This window comes from Neomonachus schauinslandi, chromosome 16 (assembly GCF_002201575.2).
Source record: "Neomonachus schauinslandi chromosome 16, ASM220157v2, whole genome shotgun sequence".
In the NCBI taxonomy this organism is placed as follows: domain Eukaryota; kingdom Metazoa; phylum Chordata; class Mammalia; order Carnivora; family Phocidae; genus Neomonachus; species Neomonachus schauinslandi.
Window position 1 is genome coordinate 58809966 of NC_058418.1, and position 13286 is coordinate 58823251.

At 54.4% G+C, this 13286-nt stretch overlaps 1 protein-coding gene across 1 annotated transcript in view; it reads right to left on the reverse strand.

Moving 5' to 3' along the window:
• Positions 1–13286, reverse strand: part of ANKRD11 (ankyrin repeat domain 11) — a 114061-nt gene that overhangs the window by 26723 nt on the left and 74052 nt on the right. Inside the window, 1 exon segment of the mRNA XM_021705665.2 lies at positions 5713–5860. Within this exon segment, the coding sequence (XP_021561340.1) occupies positions 5713–5799 (87 nt within the window). The 5' untranslated portion in view covers positions 5800–5860.

A 13286-nucleotide genomic window follows, 5' to 3' on the forward strand; every position in this document is an offset into this window, starting at 1 on the left:
AGCACACATGGCTCCCTCCACCTTCCTCTGCCCCACACGGCCCCCGTGCTCGTCCTGAAACCCAAGTATTCCCATGAGCATGAAGAGAGGAGAGACACACGTCGTCTCCAACGTGGCTTTCCCGGGAAAGGATTAAATAATGAGGAATACAAGAGCTGGTCTTAAAAAGGGAACGTTGGCAGGAGGAGAGTCCTGTTTTCCACCATGAACTCCCCTATGCACGGAAGGAGCCTGATGCCCCCTGCCTGTGTGGGCCTCCCCCAGACGTCTCCCCTCCCAGGAACAGGCCTCCCCCTTCCACAACTGACGTCACCACAAGCCGGTGACACTATGGGGCTGTTCTGGGGACACATCCTGCGGGCCAAACCCCTGGTGCAAGGAGGGTGGGCGGGGCACACCGCCATCACCCCCTTCCTGGTCTTGTCTCAGGGCTGGTCCCTCCTGCAGGATGAGGATCAAGAAGCCCAAATCCCAGCCCCATCCTGACCAGCAGGCTGACCCAGGGTGGGGCACGTCAGCCCTGTGCCTGCCTCCGTGCCACCCAGTGGAGAACGACAGAATTTGCTCAGGATGAGCGGCTGGTCACGTGTGCAGTGCTGCCCACACAAGCTGAGGAGGCCCCGTGTGGAAATGGGACGGGCACAGAGCCCTGGAGGGCAAGGGTGGGGCAGCCCCATCCCAAAATGATGAAGGACCCAGCGCTGAGGGGAGGGCTGGCTGCGGCAGCTAAACGCCCTGGAACCTGCGCCCCTTGCTGACATGTCCCGGGGGGTGCTGCTCGGTGGAGACTTCCAAATTCTAACCAACACCCTGGCTCTGTGCGCTCTCAGCAGTGCTCCTGGCCTCCCCGCCCTGACCACGGTATAGCAAGAGGCTGTGGGGGGCACGCGGTGAGCCCCATGCAGGCAGAACACACACAGCCTGCCATGCTGGTAGAGGGACTGCTTCCGCGCTGGGGGGCTTGCTGTCTGCACTTCTCCCCAGGGAAGCGGTCAGCAAACATGGCAGTCACAGCCACCCCCCCCATGCCACACTCAGCAGCAGGGGTACTCGGGGTGCTCCCGGGAGGAGCCGCCTGCCAGCACTGAGCATGGCCACAGTCCCCATCACCTGTGGTCCCGACAGTCTCCCAGCTTGAACAGCCAGCCACGGCACCCACCAGCCGTGGCAGCTCCCGAGAGACACCCTTAAGCGACCAGGAGATTTCTGCCAGGACACACAGCCAGCTCCAAGGGCATCTGGAGTGCAAGGAGGGGCCCCGGGCAGGGCCTGAGCCACTTCAACATGCTGGAAGATGGGGCCACACAAGATTCTAGGCCCACCACATCTCCAAGGATGTCCACCTGTCATGACCTGCACTCTACCACCCCAGCACTGACAGGAAAGGGACCCCTCAAGCACAACCCCCACACTGCAGTCAACACCTACCGACCCAGAACACTCCCGACCCTCTGGGGAATCTCTCCTACAGGTTTATGTACAGGGGATAATAGAAATAACAGAGTATTCAAAATTTAACACACCACATGAAGAAAGGAAAGAGAATCATATGATCACCCAATAGCTGCCAAAAAACCTGTGATAAAATTCATCACTGATCCCGACAAGAGCTCTCTGCACACAGGAGCAGGGAGCGGATCCTCACCTGACCAAGAGCCCCCAGTACCTGATGGCTGACAAGGGGGTGTCTCCCCGAAGAGGGGGAGGCAGGGATACCTAAATCACCACAGCTACTGAAGAACAAAACACATGTTTTTAAATGAGCAAAAGCTCTGAATACGCATTTTGCAAAAGGAAATAGCCATGTAACCAGTTCACATTTGGGAAGATGTCCCACATTAAGATAATGCAAATTAAAACCAGGAGGCGTGGGGCGCCTGGGTGGCTCAGTCGTTAAGCGTCTGCCTTCGGCTCAGGTCATGGTCCCAGGGTCCTGGGATCGGGCCCTGCATCAGGCTCCCTGTTCAGCGGGAAGCCTGCTTCTCCCTCTCCCACTCCCTCTGCTTGTGTTCCCGCTCTCATTGTGTCTCTCTATGTGAAATAAATAAATAAAATCTTAAAAAAAAAAAAAATGAGGAGGCGAGATCAAGGCTCCCACCAGAGCGGCTAAAATGAGAGACTGATGGTATCAAACGTTGACAAGAAGGTAGCAGAGCAGGCAGAACTGTGAGCGGCTGCTGGTGGGAGTTTCTAACATGAACGCAATGCGCCCCCGTGCTCACAGGTGGCACTCCTGGCCCCTCAAAAGGCAAACGGGTCAATCAAGTCCAGCCCAGTCACAAACACAGGGTCAGAAAGGCACCAGGACACAACCTCGCAGAGCGTGTCCTGGGAGCAGACACGACCCGCCACAGGGAGACACACAGGCTCCTCTGGAATCAGATCTGGCTCAGTCCCTTCCCCCCTTTCTCTCCTGAACAATAACAAAGTATTAATCTTAAGATGTTATGAGTATATACGTGAAAATCAAACCATTCAGATTAATAAGTGAATCTGAAGTTGCTGGTTACAGAAAGGTAGCTGATTTGCATTGACTATAAACAATTAGAAAATGATGTTAAAGTATCCAGTTAGTATCAAAAGACATCAAATACACAGGAATGAATCTAACAAAAGATGTTAATTTAAGCCCTCCACACAATGACAAAACATTACTGGGGGTCTGGGTGGCTCAGTCGTCGGGCGTCTGCCTTCGGCTCGGGTCACGATCCCGGGGTCCCAGGGTCGAGCCCCGCCTCGGGCTCCCTGCTCGGCGGGAAGCCTGCTTCTCTCTCCTCCACTCCCCCTGCTTGTGTTCCCTCTCTCATTGTGTCTATGTGAAATAAATAAATAAAATCTTTACAAAAATAAAATAAGGGGCACCTGGGTGGCTCAGTCGTTGAGCATCTGCCTTCGGCTCGGGTCATGGTCCCAGGGTCCTGGGATCGAGTCCCACATCGGGCTCCCTGCTCAGCGGGGAGTCTGCTTCTCCCTCTCTCTCTCTCTCTCTCTTGCTCTCTCATGAATAAATAAATAAAATCTTAAAAAAAAAAAAAAAGGAGAAATACTCCTGTTCATGGGTCAGAAACTGCAAAACTGTTAATAGGACGATTCTCTGAAAACTCAGCTTTACATTCAAAGTGATCCAATCAAAACACCAGCAGGCTTTCTGTGGAAACCAACCAGCTTACTCCAAAACCTGTGTGGAAACGCGAAGGGGCAGAATGAGCAAGACAATGCTGAGGAACCACAAACACGCAGACTGTAAGATGACAGAAGTCGCTGGAGGCGGCCCTGGACCAAGGGCCAAAGGTTCAGACCAAAGAGAAGAGGCTGCAGCCGCACCTGCCTGGGGACAAACACTCAGCAGAGACATGGCGGGGGAGGGACCCTGTTCAGTAAGTGACGGGGACCATGTGAATATCCACAGGGAAGAAAATACACACTGACCCCCACCTTACAGGGCAAACACTGACAGGAGCCCATCCCCACGACCAGCACGAGACAGAAGAACAGAGATAAAAGGTACAAGATGCTGCCAACGTCTCCGAGGGACTAAAGGGAAGGCAAGCCGCTGTGTGAGAAGGACACAGGCCAGCCTCTACCCACTAAACCGTATCTACTAATGTGCACATGTTCACGCCTTCACTCTGTTACTCCCCCAAGTGGAGCAGCCCAAACGCTGCTCAGCAGAAGAACGCGTAGGGAAGGGGCTGGACGTTAGTACGGTGGAGACCGCACGGGGAGGTGGGGGGCTGCCCACAGGAAAAGCCTGCACAGGGGACGTACTGTTCAAGAGCAAGTCCCCTCAAACAAATCCCAACAGGGGAGGTCCCTCCACAGTGATGGATGTCGGGAGGGGCCGTAAGGAGGCCTCCAAAGGCGGGGGTCATACTGCATGTTCTGATCGGGATGGGGGTTTGAACTCTATTTCACTAAGAAGTAGACCGTTCTTGAGTCCCAGCTCCTCCGCCATGAGCCGTGCAGGGAAAGCCAACACCTGCAACGTAACCAGAGCGGGTCAGGGGCTCCCCCAAGAGCATCACAGCGGCTCCGACGAGGCTCTCAGGCTCTCAGGGGAGAGCTGGGCTCCGAACCTTGCTGAGCAGCTGGGCTGGGGCAGGGAGTTCACTCAAAGCTGCTGCTGAGCATTCCCCGCTAGCAAAACGGGTCGCAACAGAAGCCAACAAAATGTCTATCTTGGGTGGTACAGGGCTAAGTACAGAGCTACTTTACTTGAGGAGAAAAGCAAAGCCAAATGCACACATCTCCCGTGGCAAACGTGTGCGCGCTGCCATGCTACCCACGCCAGGCCAGTTCCGTCCAGTGACTGCTCTCCGTAAGGAAAACAAAGCAGCTGCAACCAGCCTAGAGCGAGCCCTGTGTTAGAAGGCGACCCCTCCAAAGCAGGCACTGGGCTCTGGGGGCCTTTTCTGGTGTCTGCCTCGGTGGAGAGGCCTTACTGGGCAGAGAAGACCCAAGCTGGGGGGCGCGGCAGTCTGAAGCCCCAGCTACCCGTCGACTCGGCAGAGCCGGTCTGGAGGCAGAAAAGGCAGCCCAGACAGGGACGCGTGGGGCCTCTCCCTTGCCCTGTGACCACGGAATCCTGTCGCAGGAAAACCCACACACAGGCCTGGGAACCCTGACTACCAACGGTGGTCTGGCCGTTGGGTGTGAAAGTGTCCCAGAGGGAGAGTTCCCACGCTCAGCCAGGGCACATCTGTCTCCAGTGGCTCCAGCTCCTCGTGGGCACACCAGCACACGGCCATCCCAAGCTGCAACCAGACCCTCCACGCCACTCCCATGCAAGTTCAGACCAAGCTCCAGCCTCAGCCTGCCCACAGCTCCATGTGGTGGCTCCTACCTGTTCCTGCACATGGTACAGGGTGCTGGGAGACAGGCAAGTGGGAGAGAACGTGTGGCCACAGACGCCCATCCACCAGAGCCTCTGCAGCCCGGTCATTGTGATGAGCACCTAGGCACGCCTACGTTCACAACCCGCCCCCCGTCTCACCTCAGCCAGATGAAGGGCACGGCTCTGCTCACTCATCTCCTCGTACCCCACCCAACCAGGGTGTCAGTGGAGACAGCAGGTGCACTGACACCGAGCTTCCGTTCACACACGTCACAGCGTCGACGGCCTCCCACGAGGGCGTCAGGGGGACAGGGACAGCTCTAGGGTGAAGAGCAGTGCCGCCCCACGGACAAGCCAGCACGAGTCGCTCTTGCTCTTACTGCAGACACACTCACGGTCACAGACAACACAGGGCAGAGCCTGCACCCGCTGCTTCTGTCTGATTCCAAGTCCACACTCAGCAGTGCCCCCAGGCTACGGGGCGGGGTGTGCACCCTGGAGCCCAGAGGTGACCACACATCACGGACACAGTGACTGGGGGTTACAGTGCCTTTTCAGAGTCACGCGGACAACCGGCCACAGCACAAGTACAAGCACACCCCAGCGGTGTTTCTGGTCAGGACGAGGCAGATACGGTTCAGCATCAGGTGTGATCTCACTGAAGCCGTGACAGACATCTATGGCTCCCAGACCAGAGAATGTGGGGCCACAGCAACACGCCTCAGCAACATGCACAAACTTCATGAAAGCTTCCCTCTGGTTCCTTAAGAAGACCCTCCCTGGGTCACTGTGGCTGCAGAGGATATCGACAAGGACAGGGACACACACAGAGGCCAGGAACGGTGAGCCAGCAAGGGCGAGGGCAGCCCAGGCGTTACCTTTTTCCCCGTCTGTTTCTCCACCATGTCGTTGCTGAGGGAAAAGTCTTCGTGCTGTGGTGTTCTAGAACACCCACCCTTGGGCATCGTTCTTCTCCCCTCACCTGATCTTCATTTATACGGCCATCGCTTCGTCATCGACCGTCTGCTTCAAAAGAGAGGACACACAGGGTCAATCAGGACCAATGCACACAAAGCCCAGGCAATCTCAAATTCATGCCCCAGAATGGACTGGATGTCACCTACCGCTCTGACGGGGGCTGTGCTCCCCGCTGGGACGGGTGCCCAGGAAGGGACCTCAGGACTCACGGCCCAGCGGCCCACTCCAGGATGGAGAGCCTGGCCCTGCTCTTCCAGGTCCCCTTTAACTGCTCCACGGGCAAGGTCACATCCCAGGGGCAGAACATCACAACCACCACCCTCTAAGCCATGGCCTCGACCCCACTCACCACCCGCACCCCCTGGAAGTCAGCTCCCTTCCCACACTGCCCCCAGACAGAAGGTGAGGATGAGAGCCACACAGACCCAATTTCCCAACTTCTCCCAAATAAAATGAGCTGAAACCAGATGTCCAGGCAGCTCTGGTGCCCCGATTTGTACCCACTGAGCCAGACCCTGAACAGGGGCCTGAGGCCCAGCCCCTGTATTTCCCAGGAAATGCCAGGACATGTGCTGACTTAATTCTGTATTTTACCATGTTCTGACACGTTTTAAAAAAAAAAAACAAAAAACTCCAAAAAACCTGCTGTCTGGGGAGAGACTGCCCCTCCCAGAGCTAGCCCTTTCTTAGAGATAGTAAACCTTTCCTACATAAAACCACCAACCATCTCTTTATCTAACACACACAAGCCAGCCACCAGGCAACCAGAGACCACCCTAACAACCCACAGCATTATTCCAACCAGCCAGTCCTGAGCTGTCCACCCTGCCCACCTGCTCTTCCAGCCGAAACCCCAGCAAAGACCTTATCCTTACTCCTATCTTCTGCCTCCTGGCCACCCTGGTGCCTTCCCTGGTGGCCCCGGGTGGGCTCCCTCTGGGACCTGAGAGGGGAATCAACCTCCTTTCAGTCTCTGCCCGCGGCCATACTGACCTGACCAGACCATGGCAACATGGACCTTCTTAGAACACGGCCTTGTCTACCCCTTCCCGGCCTCCTGTTTGCTCCACGCAGTCTTCCCAAAAGCCACTATCTTCCTTTTTATACTTTTTGTATTTTTTTTTTTAAGATTTTATTTATTTATTTGATAGAGAGCACGAGCGATGTGAAGGGCAGAGGGAGAAGCAGACTCCCCGCTGATCAGGGAGCCCGACACAGGACTCGATCCCAGGACCCCGGGACCATGACCTGAGAGCCAAAGGCAGATGCTTAATCAACTGAGCCACCCAGGTGCCCCTTTTAAACTTTCATCCTCTGAGTTAGAAACATTTTATTTATTTTTTTATTTTTATTTTTTAAAGATTTTATGTATTTGACAGAGAGAGACATAGCGAGAGAGGGAACACAAGCAGGGGGAGTGGGAGAAGCAGGCTCCCCGCGGAGCAGGGAGCCCGATGAAGGGCTCGATCCCAGGACCCTGGGACCATGACCTGAGCCGAAGGCGGACGCTTAACGACTGAGTCACCCAGGCGCCCCGTAGAAAACATTTTATACAAACAAACCATGTGTACTATTTCATCTCCTCTTCCCTCAGTGAACAACTCTGTGCTTTGCCATTTTGGATAAGTAGTTTTTGTAACTAAGTCACCTGGAATTAAGCGGCCTCCACTATGTATAAAGTGTGGCTTCTGAAATACAATGTTCAAATGCAATCGGTAAGTGGAGCTCCACTCCCTGGTTTTGTCAGCCCCCTGTGCGCCCTTTACCATGTCTTCCGGAGATCCTCTTATTTTTCCACATTAACTGATAAAATTTCACGAAGTATTCTCTTCATACTTAACTGACCTAAGAAGACATCTAAATTTATTTTGGGAAGAGGGACAAGGCTGACCAACTTTACTCACTTCCCGATACTTCCTCCCCCTGCACACAAAGCAGGTGGACAGGGTGTTTCCATCCACACGCTCCAGTGGTGGAGGCCAAAAACGGCATTTTCCATCTCTGCTTGAAACTATGAATTCGACCTTCCTCTCCAATTTTCCAGTACCACACTAGAACACCTCAGCCTGGAAAAGTAGCCTCTCAGAGCCTGACTCAGAGACAGCTGCTGGAACTCATCAGCAACGTTTCAGTAGAAGTTTAAAAAAACAGTACCTGACTGCCTGCTCTCATGGTGGGAAATCGAGCACAGTCATCATGGGATGTCCAACCTTCCTGCTCGTGAATGTGAAATACCAGAGTCCGTGATCGCATAGGAAAGACCCGGACCAGCACGTGGCCTCAGTGCAGGCCCCACGATGTCTGAACCCCAATCTCCCAGCCTACTCCACAGTGTCTACACCAAGAGACGGGCACAGATAGCCACTTCATTCTTTGAACAAGTGACTTCACTACGTGTCCCTGAAATGTCTCTGGTAGGTGGTCTCTCTATTCAAAGTAGAGTTCTGAGACCCCTGAACTGAAAGGCCTGCCTCCTTCTTCCACCTGCCCTCCGTGGGAGAGACAAGAGCTACAGAACAGCACGAAGAGAACACAGTACCGTTCCACGACAACTGCCCCAGCCTCCACAGCCCAATTATCTTTCAAAACAGCCACAGCAGGCACAGGGCAGGAGGAAGGAGTGAAGTGAGTTCTCAGCCTCTCATCCAGCATCTTCCATCTTCATGGCGCCCTGGGCCGAGTTCTGAGGCGGATGCCCAGCATTACTGGGAAAGAGCTCTGCCCAGGACTGGACAGAGAGGGTAATCTGGAAGTACAAGGTGAGCCACGGAGTGCCACGTGAAGGGCCTTCCACAACGGCCCTGCAAGGTGCACCCAGCGGCGTAGAGAGTACTCTGCAAACCATTCAGTGCGACGCCAATGTTGCCCGTTACGGCTCTCACTGTCAGCATTACAATTAAACCACCGAGGCCTTGGGTGCAAGTCTTTGGGCAAGTTCCTTGGACCCAGGCAGCTGTCCCTTGCTACCAGCAGACACCTGCCAGTACGTTCTGTTAATGTTCAAAATGAAACTGCTAGTTATTTCACCAGCAAAAATGGCTTTATTTTGGAAGAGCAGAGAATGGCAACCCAGGACAGACAAGCCAGCCCCAAACCATAGGCAATTCCAGGGAACAAAGCAAAGGAGGCTCTTTTATAACAGAAAGGGATGGAGTGGGGTGGGGTAGGGCTGCTGATAACTAAAAGTTTATTGGGGTGAACATGGGAGCTGGGCTGTTGCTGGGGGAGGAAGAAACCTTCCTTCCTCCTGTTGGGTTAGTAAAAGTCTTTTCCTGTTGGATCTGTAAGTGACAGCTAGTGCTGGGCGTGAGTTCCCCCTGCTCGCCTCGCCTCCCTCCTCCACTGTAAATGAGATTTCCCTTTATTAATTTTCACATTTCATTTTGTGAACAACCAGCTAATTCCATGCGATCTGTCGCAGTGAGGGCAGCCCCAAACCTCATCACCATGGCCCAAGGGACATTCTGTGCCAGCCACTGGCCAGGTGTGCCATGTCCTGTGCCCACCAGTGGGCCTCACTCACTCCTAAAGGTCACTGTCCTCAGGGCCCCTGTGCGCCCTCTACCATGTCTTCCGGAGGACTGGGAACACTGTTAGCTATCAGGTTAGGAGTGTCATCCCTAATGTTCCGTTTTCTTTTCCACAAGACGTTTTTCTTGAGCCCACGTGCCCGATGACAACTGAGACCACCGAGGCCACCTCGTTCCCCTTGATTACAAACACGTCAGTACTCCAAACCGGTCAGTAACACGAGGACGAGCACCACGGCCATGGTTCCCTCAGGGCCTGGGACATGCAGCACTCTAGACTCATTCCTTTAGGGGCAGTCAGTGAAACGGCTTCACAAAGGCTTTCAGCTCCAAGGCTCAGACTGGCCGGTGGTGCACGCCAGTCGATTTTCTTGGGAGAGCAGGGCACACTGGGCCAGTCGTCCTGTGCCTAGCACGACCCGTCTGGCAAGCTGCAGGGCCAAGGGGACTTGAGCCCTCCCTCTTGTTTTCTCAGTGATAAACTAGCTGAGAACGAATCTCACCTGCACCTTCATCCTGCATCTACCTGGTCTTCCCCCCGGCTGTCCGATCTCTAGGCTCCACGCCGTCCCACCCCTCCACATCCAGTCATCCTCTCCCTCGGCTCAGAGAAATGGCCACGCCCGCAAAGCAAAAGACGCAGACACGGAGAAAGCAACTCTCATCACCTCCCAGGACTTGTCCTAAGCCAGGCAGAGCCACACGTCAGGAACCAGGCTCGCCACTTCTTCCATGGGTCCTCTGGGAGGGAAGAGGGTGCCAGGGTGCCACAGGCCTCCCTGCTCACTGCTGGGCATTCACTGTTCAACCCAAGAAGAGGCTGGGACCCCCCAACAGAGTCATCACGGTGGAGACAATCTTCGTGGCTGGGGTCCTCCCTTCTAACAGGTTACAGGCTACCTCAACCCAGGCTCTGGGGCTTCCTGAGCAAACAACCCAAGCCTCAGGCCCCAGAGGCAAGCTGGCTGTCCCCGCTCAGACACACTGACACACTGGGATCTGAATCCCTCACTCCTGGTGTCAGAAGATGCCCACTCTAAACACAGGGGCTAAGAGTCCACGTCAGAAACAAGTAGACTTGTTTCTGGGACACACGCAGACTTGACACTCGGCACCAAAGCAGCAGGACATGGGGAGAGGTCCGCAGGGCAGCGTGAATTTGGATGAAGGAGCATGGCTGGTCTGAGGGCCGCTTTGGCTGCTAACCAGTCCCTACATGGGATGGGCTGCTGGATGCGGGCCCTTTCCTGCACCTCCACACTGAAGGGCAGCCGCTCCAGCTTCGCAAACTGTTGGGAGGCACGGAGACCACGCAGGAAAGCACTCAAGAGCGTCTGCAGTTGGGTGAGTCCTCTGAAGAGAGACCCCAGCCTGCTCCCTGAAAGCAAGGTACGACGCCGACACTGCGGGCTCAGGGAATCTGTCAGTGACCTGGCGGCCACAGGTCAGAGCCCAGCCTCTTGGCCTGGAAGGGAACCACGAGCTGTCTGCAGCCAGCTCCCTGCCCAGGGTCACACACGGGCTGGCAAAGTCACTCTCCCCTGCACCTGTCTCCGTCACAAGTGGCCCACAGCCCACGGAAGCTCCACGTGCTGTCTGACTGGCAGGGTCTCTCTCCTGTGCATTTGCCCCAAGACCCCGCACTGTCAGAGGGGCTGGCAGGACAGCCATGCCAAGAGCTCTCCAAACAAGGGCAACGATGAGATGTGTTCTTCCCAAAGGTGCCTCGAGCAGCATTCACGTTAACAGCTGCCACCAGAGCGAGTCCCAGCCCCACCTCCACAAGCACACACAGGGCTTTATCTAAGCTGATCCCCAAATGCCATACTTACACCGTCTTCTCTTCTGAAAACACAGACTCACACTGCAAGTCTCTCCAGGGGTAGGAGACACGACACACATGACAGAGGCTCCCTGCAAGACTGAACCTGGATGCAGGAGAGGAGCAGACACTTCTGCAGTACTTACAGTTTGGCAGAAATGCAAGGACTCAGCCTTACCCTGCCGTTTCCAGTGGCAAGCTAACAGCAATAACCTAAGGGAAACTGGAAGGCATTTGCAGTGGCTTCGTGGGCATCAGAGCTGGACTCCGAGTGCACAAAGCCACAGCCCGTGCAAGTCCACACAAGCCCTGAGGGCCCCATGTCTACAGGACCCGGAGGGCTCGGTCCAGCCAGGCCAGCGCAGGACAGCTCTTGTGGGGAAGGTGCAGGGTCACCAACCCCGGGCACTCCACACAGGCGACACGCGCCAGCAGTCAAGAAAGGCCCACCAGCCCCAGGGCGCCTTGTCCAACTTAGCGGCAAGCTCAGGGAGGAGAGAGGAAGCCTGAGAAGATGATCCACATGAACAAGCTCACACACCGGGGGGGGGAGTTCTGAGAACTCCGAGGACATCAAGAACCCCGCCTGAACTGACTCGGGAACAAAGACTGCAAAACAGAGAGAAACAATGACTTAGAAGCAATCCTGATTTTAGTAGAGTAGAAAAATTCAAGGAGAGAGAATAAAAGATTCAGAACTCTAGAAATGAGAGGAAAGGCCAGGAACTGGAGAACCAATTCAAAAAGCTCACTGTGCTACCAAGGCAAAAGCACCACCAAGAAGTAAGAGAAGAAAACCGCCTAGGACACAACTCTTCCGACAGGAGGAATCTGACCGTGGGTAAACCACCAGCACCGATGGTGACTTCACTTCGCCAAACGTCCAGGTGTGCCCGCCGAGGACAAGAGTGAGGGACAGTGCCACGGTCCTTGGGAAAGGAGTGGGCATGACTCGGTGAGAAGTGCCCTCCATTCTCAGCGTGCCAGACCACACTGGAGCCACGGTCCAGAGAGTCAAATACCGAATTTGGCCACACTGTCAGCCAGGGAAGGAACACAATGAAGACAGCTTCAAGCCCACAGAAAAGCCAAGCTAACCACCCCTCTACCCTTCCTGAGAGGAGGAAGAGAGCTCACACAGGTCACAAGCTACAGCCCAAGGCCAAAACCAGCCCTCTCCCCGCTTAGGTAAAAACTGAGAGCTAAGAATGAGTTTCCAAGTTTATTTTATTGTTTTTTAAAAATTTTATTTTTAACTAACCTCTACACCCAATGTGGGGCGTGAACTCACAACCCCCAAATCAAGAGTTGCACGCTCTACTGACTGAGCCAGCCAGGCGCGCCGGGTTTCGTATTTTATACCTTTGGGGGACAAAGGAATTCAAGACTAGTATTTGTGACATATGAAAATCGCATGGAATTAGCATCTCCAGGTCCATGGAGTTTTACTAGACGGCCCAAGTGCCATCCTGGCCCACGGTTCCAACGCATTTGCTACTGGCCTGCCACCATGGTGCAGTGGTTGTGTCTGCAGGCCCTGAGGGTGCCCGAACCCCTTTTGGGGCCTTGTGAGGCCAACACGGTTTTCATGACAACCTGCCTTTCTTACAGGACTGGGGGTGGGATGCTGCCATGCCCCATGAGAAGGTAAGACCCTCACACAACCCCAGTAACACAACCCAGGAGCACCTGCAACTGTCCTTGAGAAAGAAGCAACCATTTTAAATCTTATTAAATTGCAAACCTTGAGGCCCTGTCCTTCTGTACTCTGACAAGACTCAAGGGGGCATGGTCGGCAGTGCTAACCCCCAGGAGAGCCTCTGGGCATGGCCAGCTGACTCGGCTACATTTTCACAGGACACAGGTTTCACCTGAAGGACTCTTGGACAAACCGTTGTTATTATTATTAAGAACTGGGTATCTGGCAGTTATCTTCTCAAAAATCAACAAACTAGAGCTATCACTTCAAGGAAAATTAACAGTAGCTGTGGTCAGTAATAAAATTTGAGCTTCCAAGTGCAACCTGAGCTTAGGAAAACTTCGTATCCATGTCCATTAGCTCAACAGCATCCCAGCACTTGAAGACATTCTAATGAGACTGGTGGTAACTTTAAAAGGTATG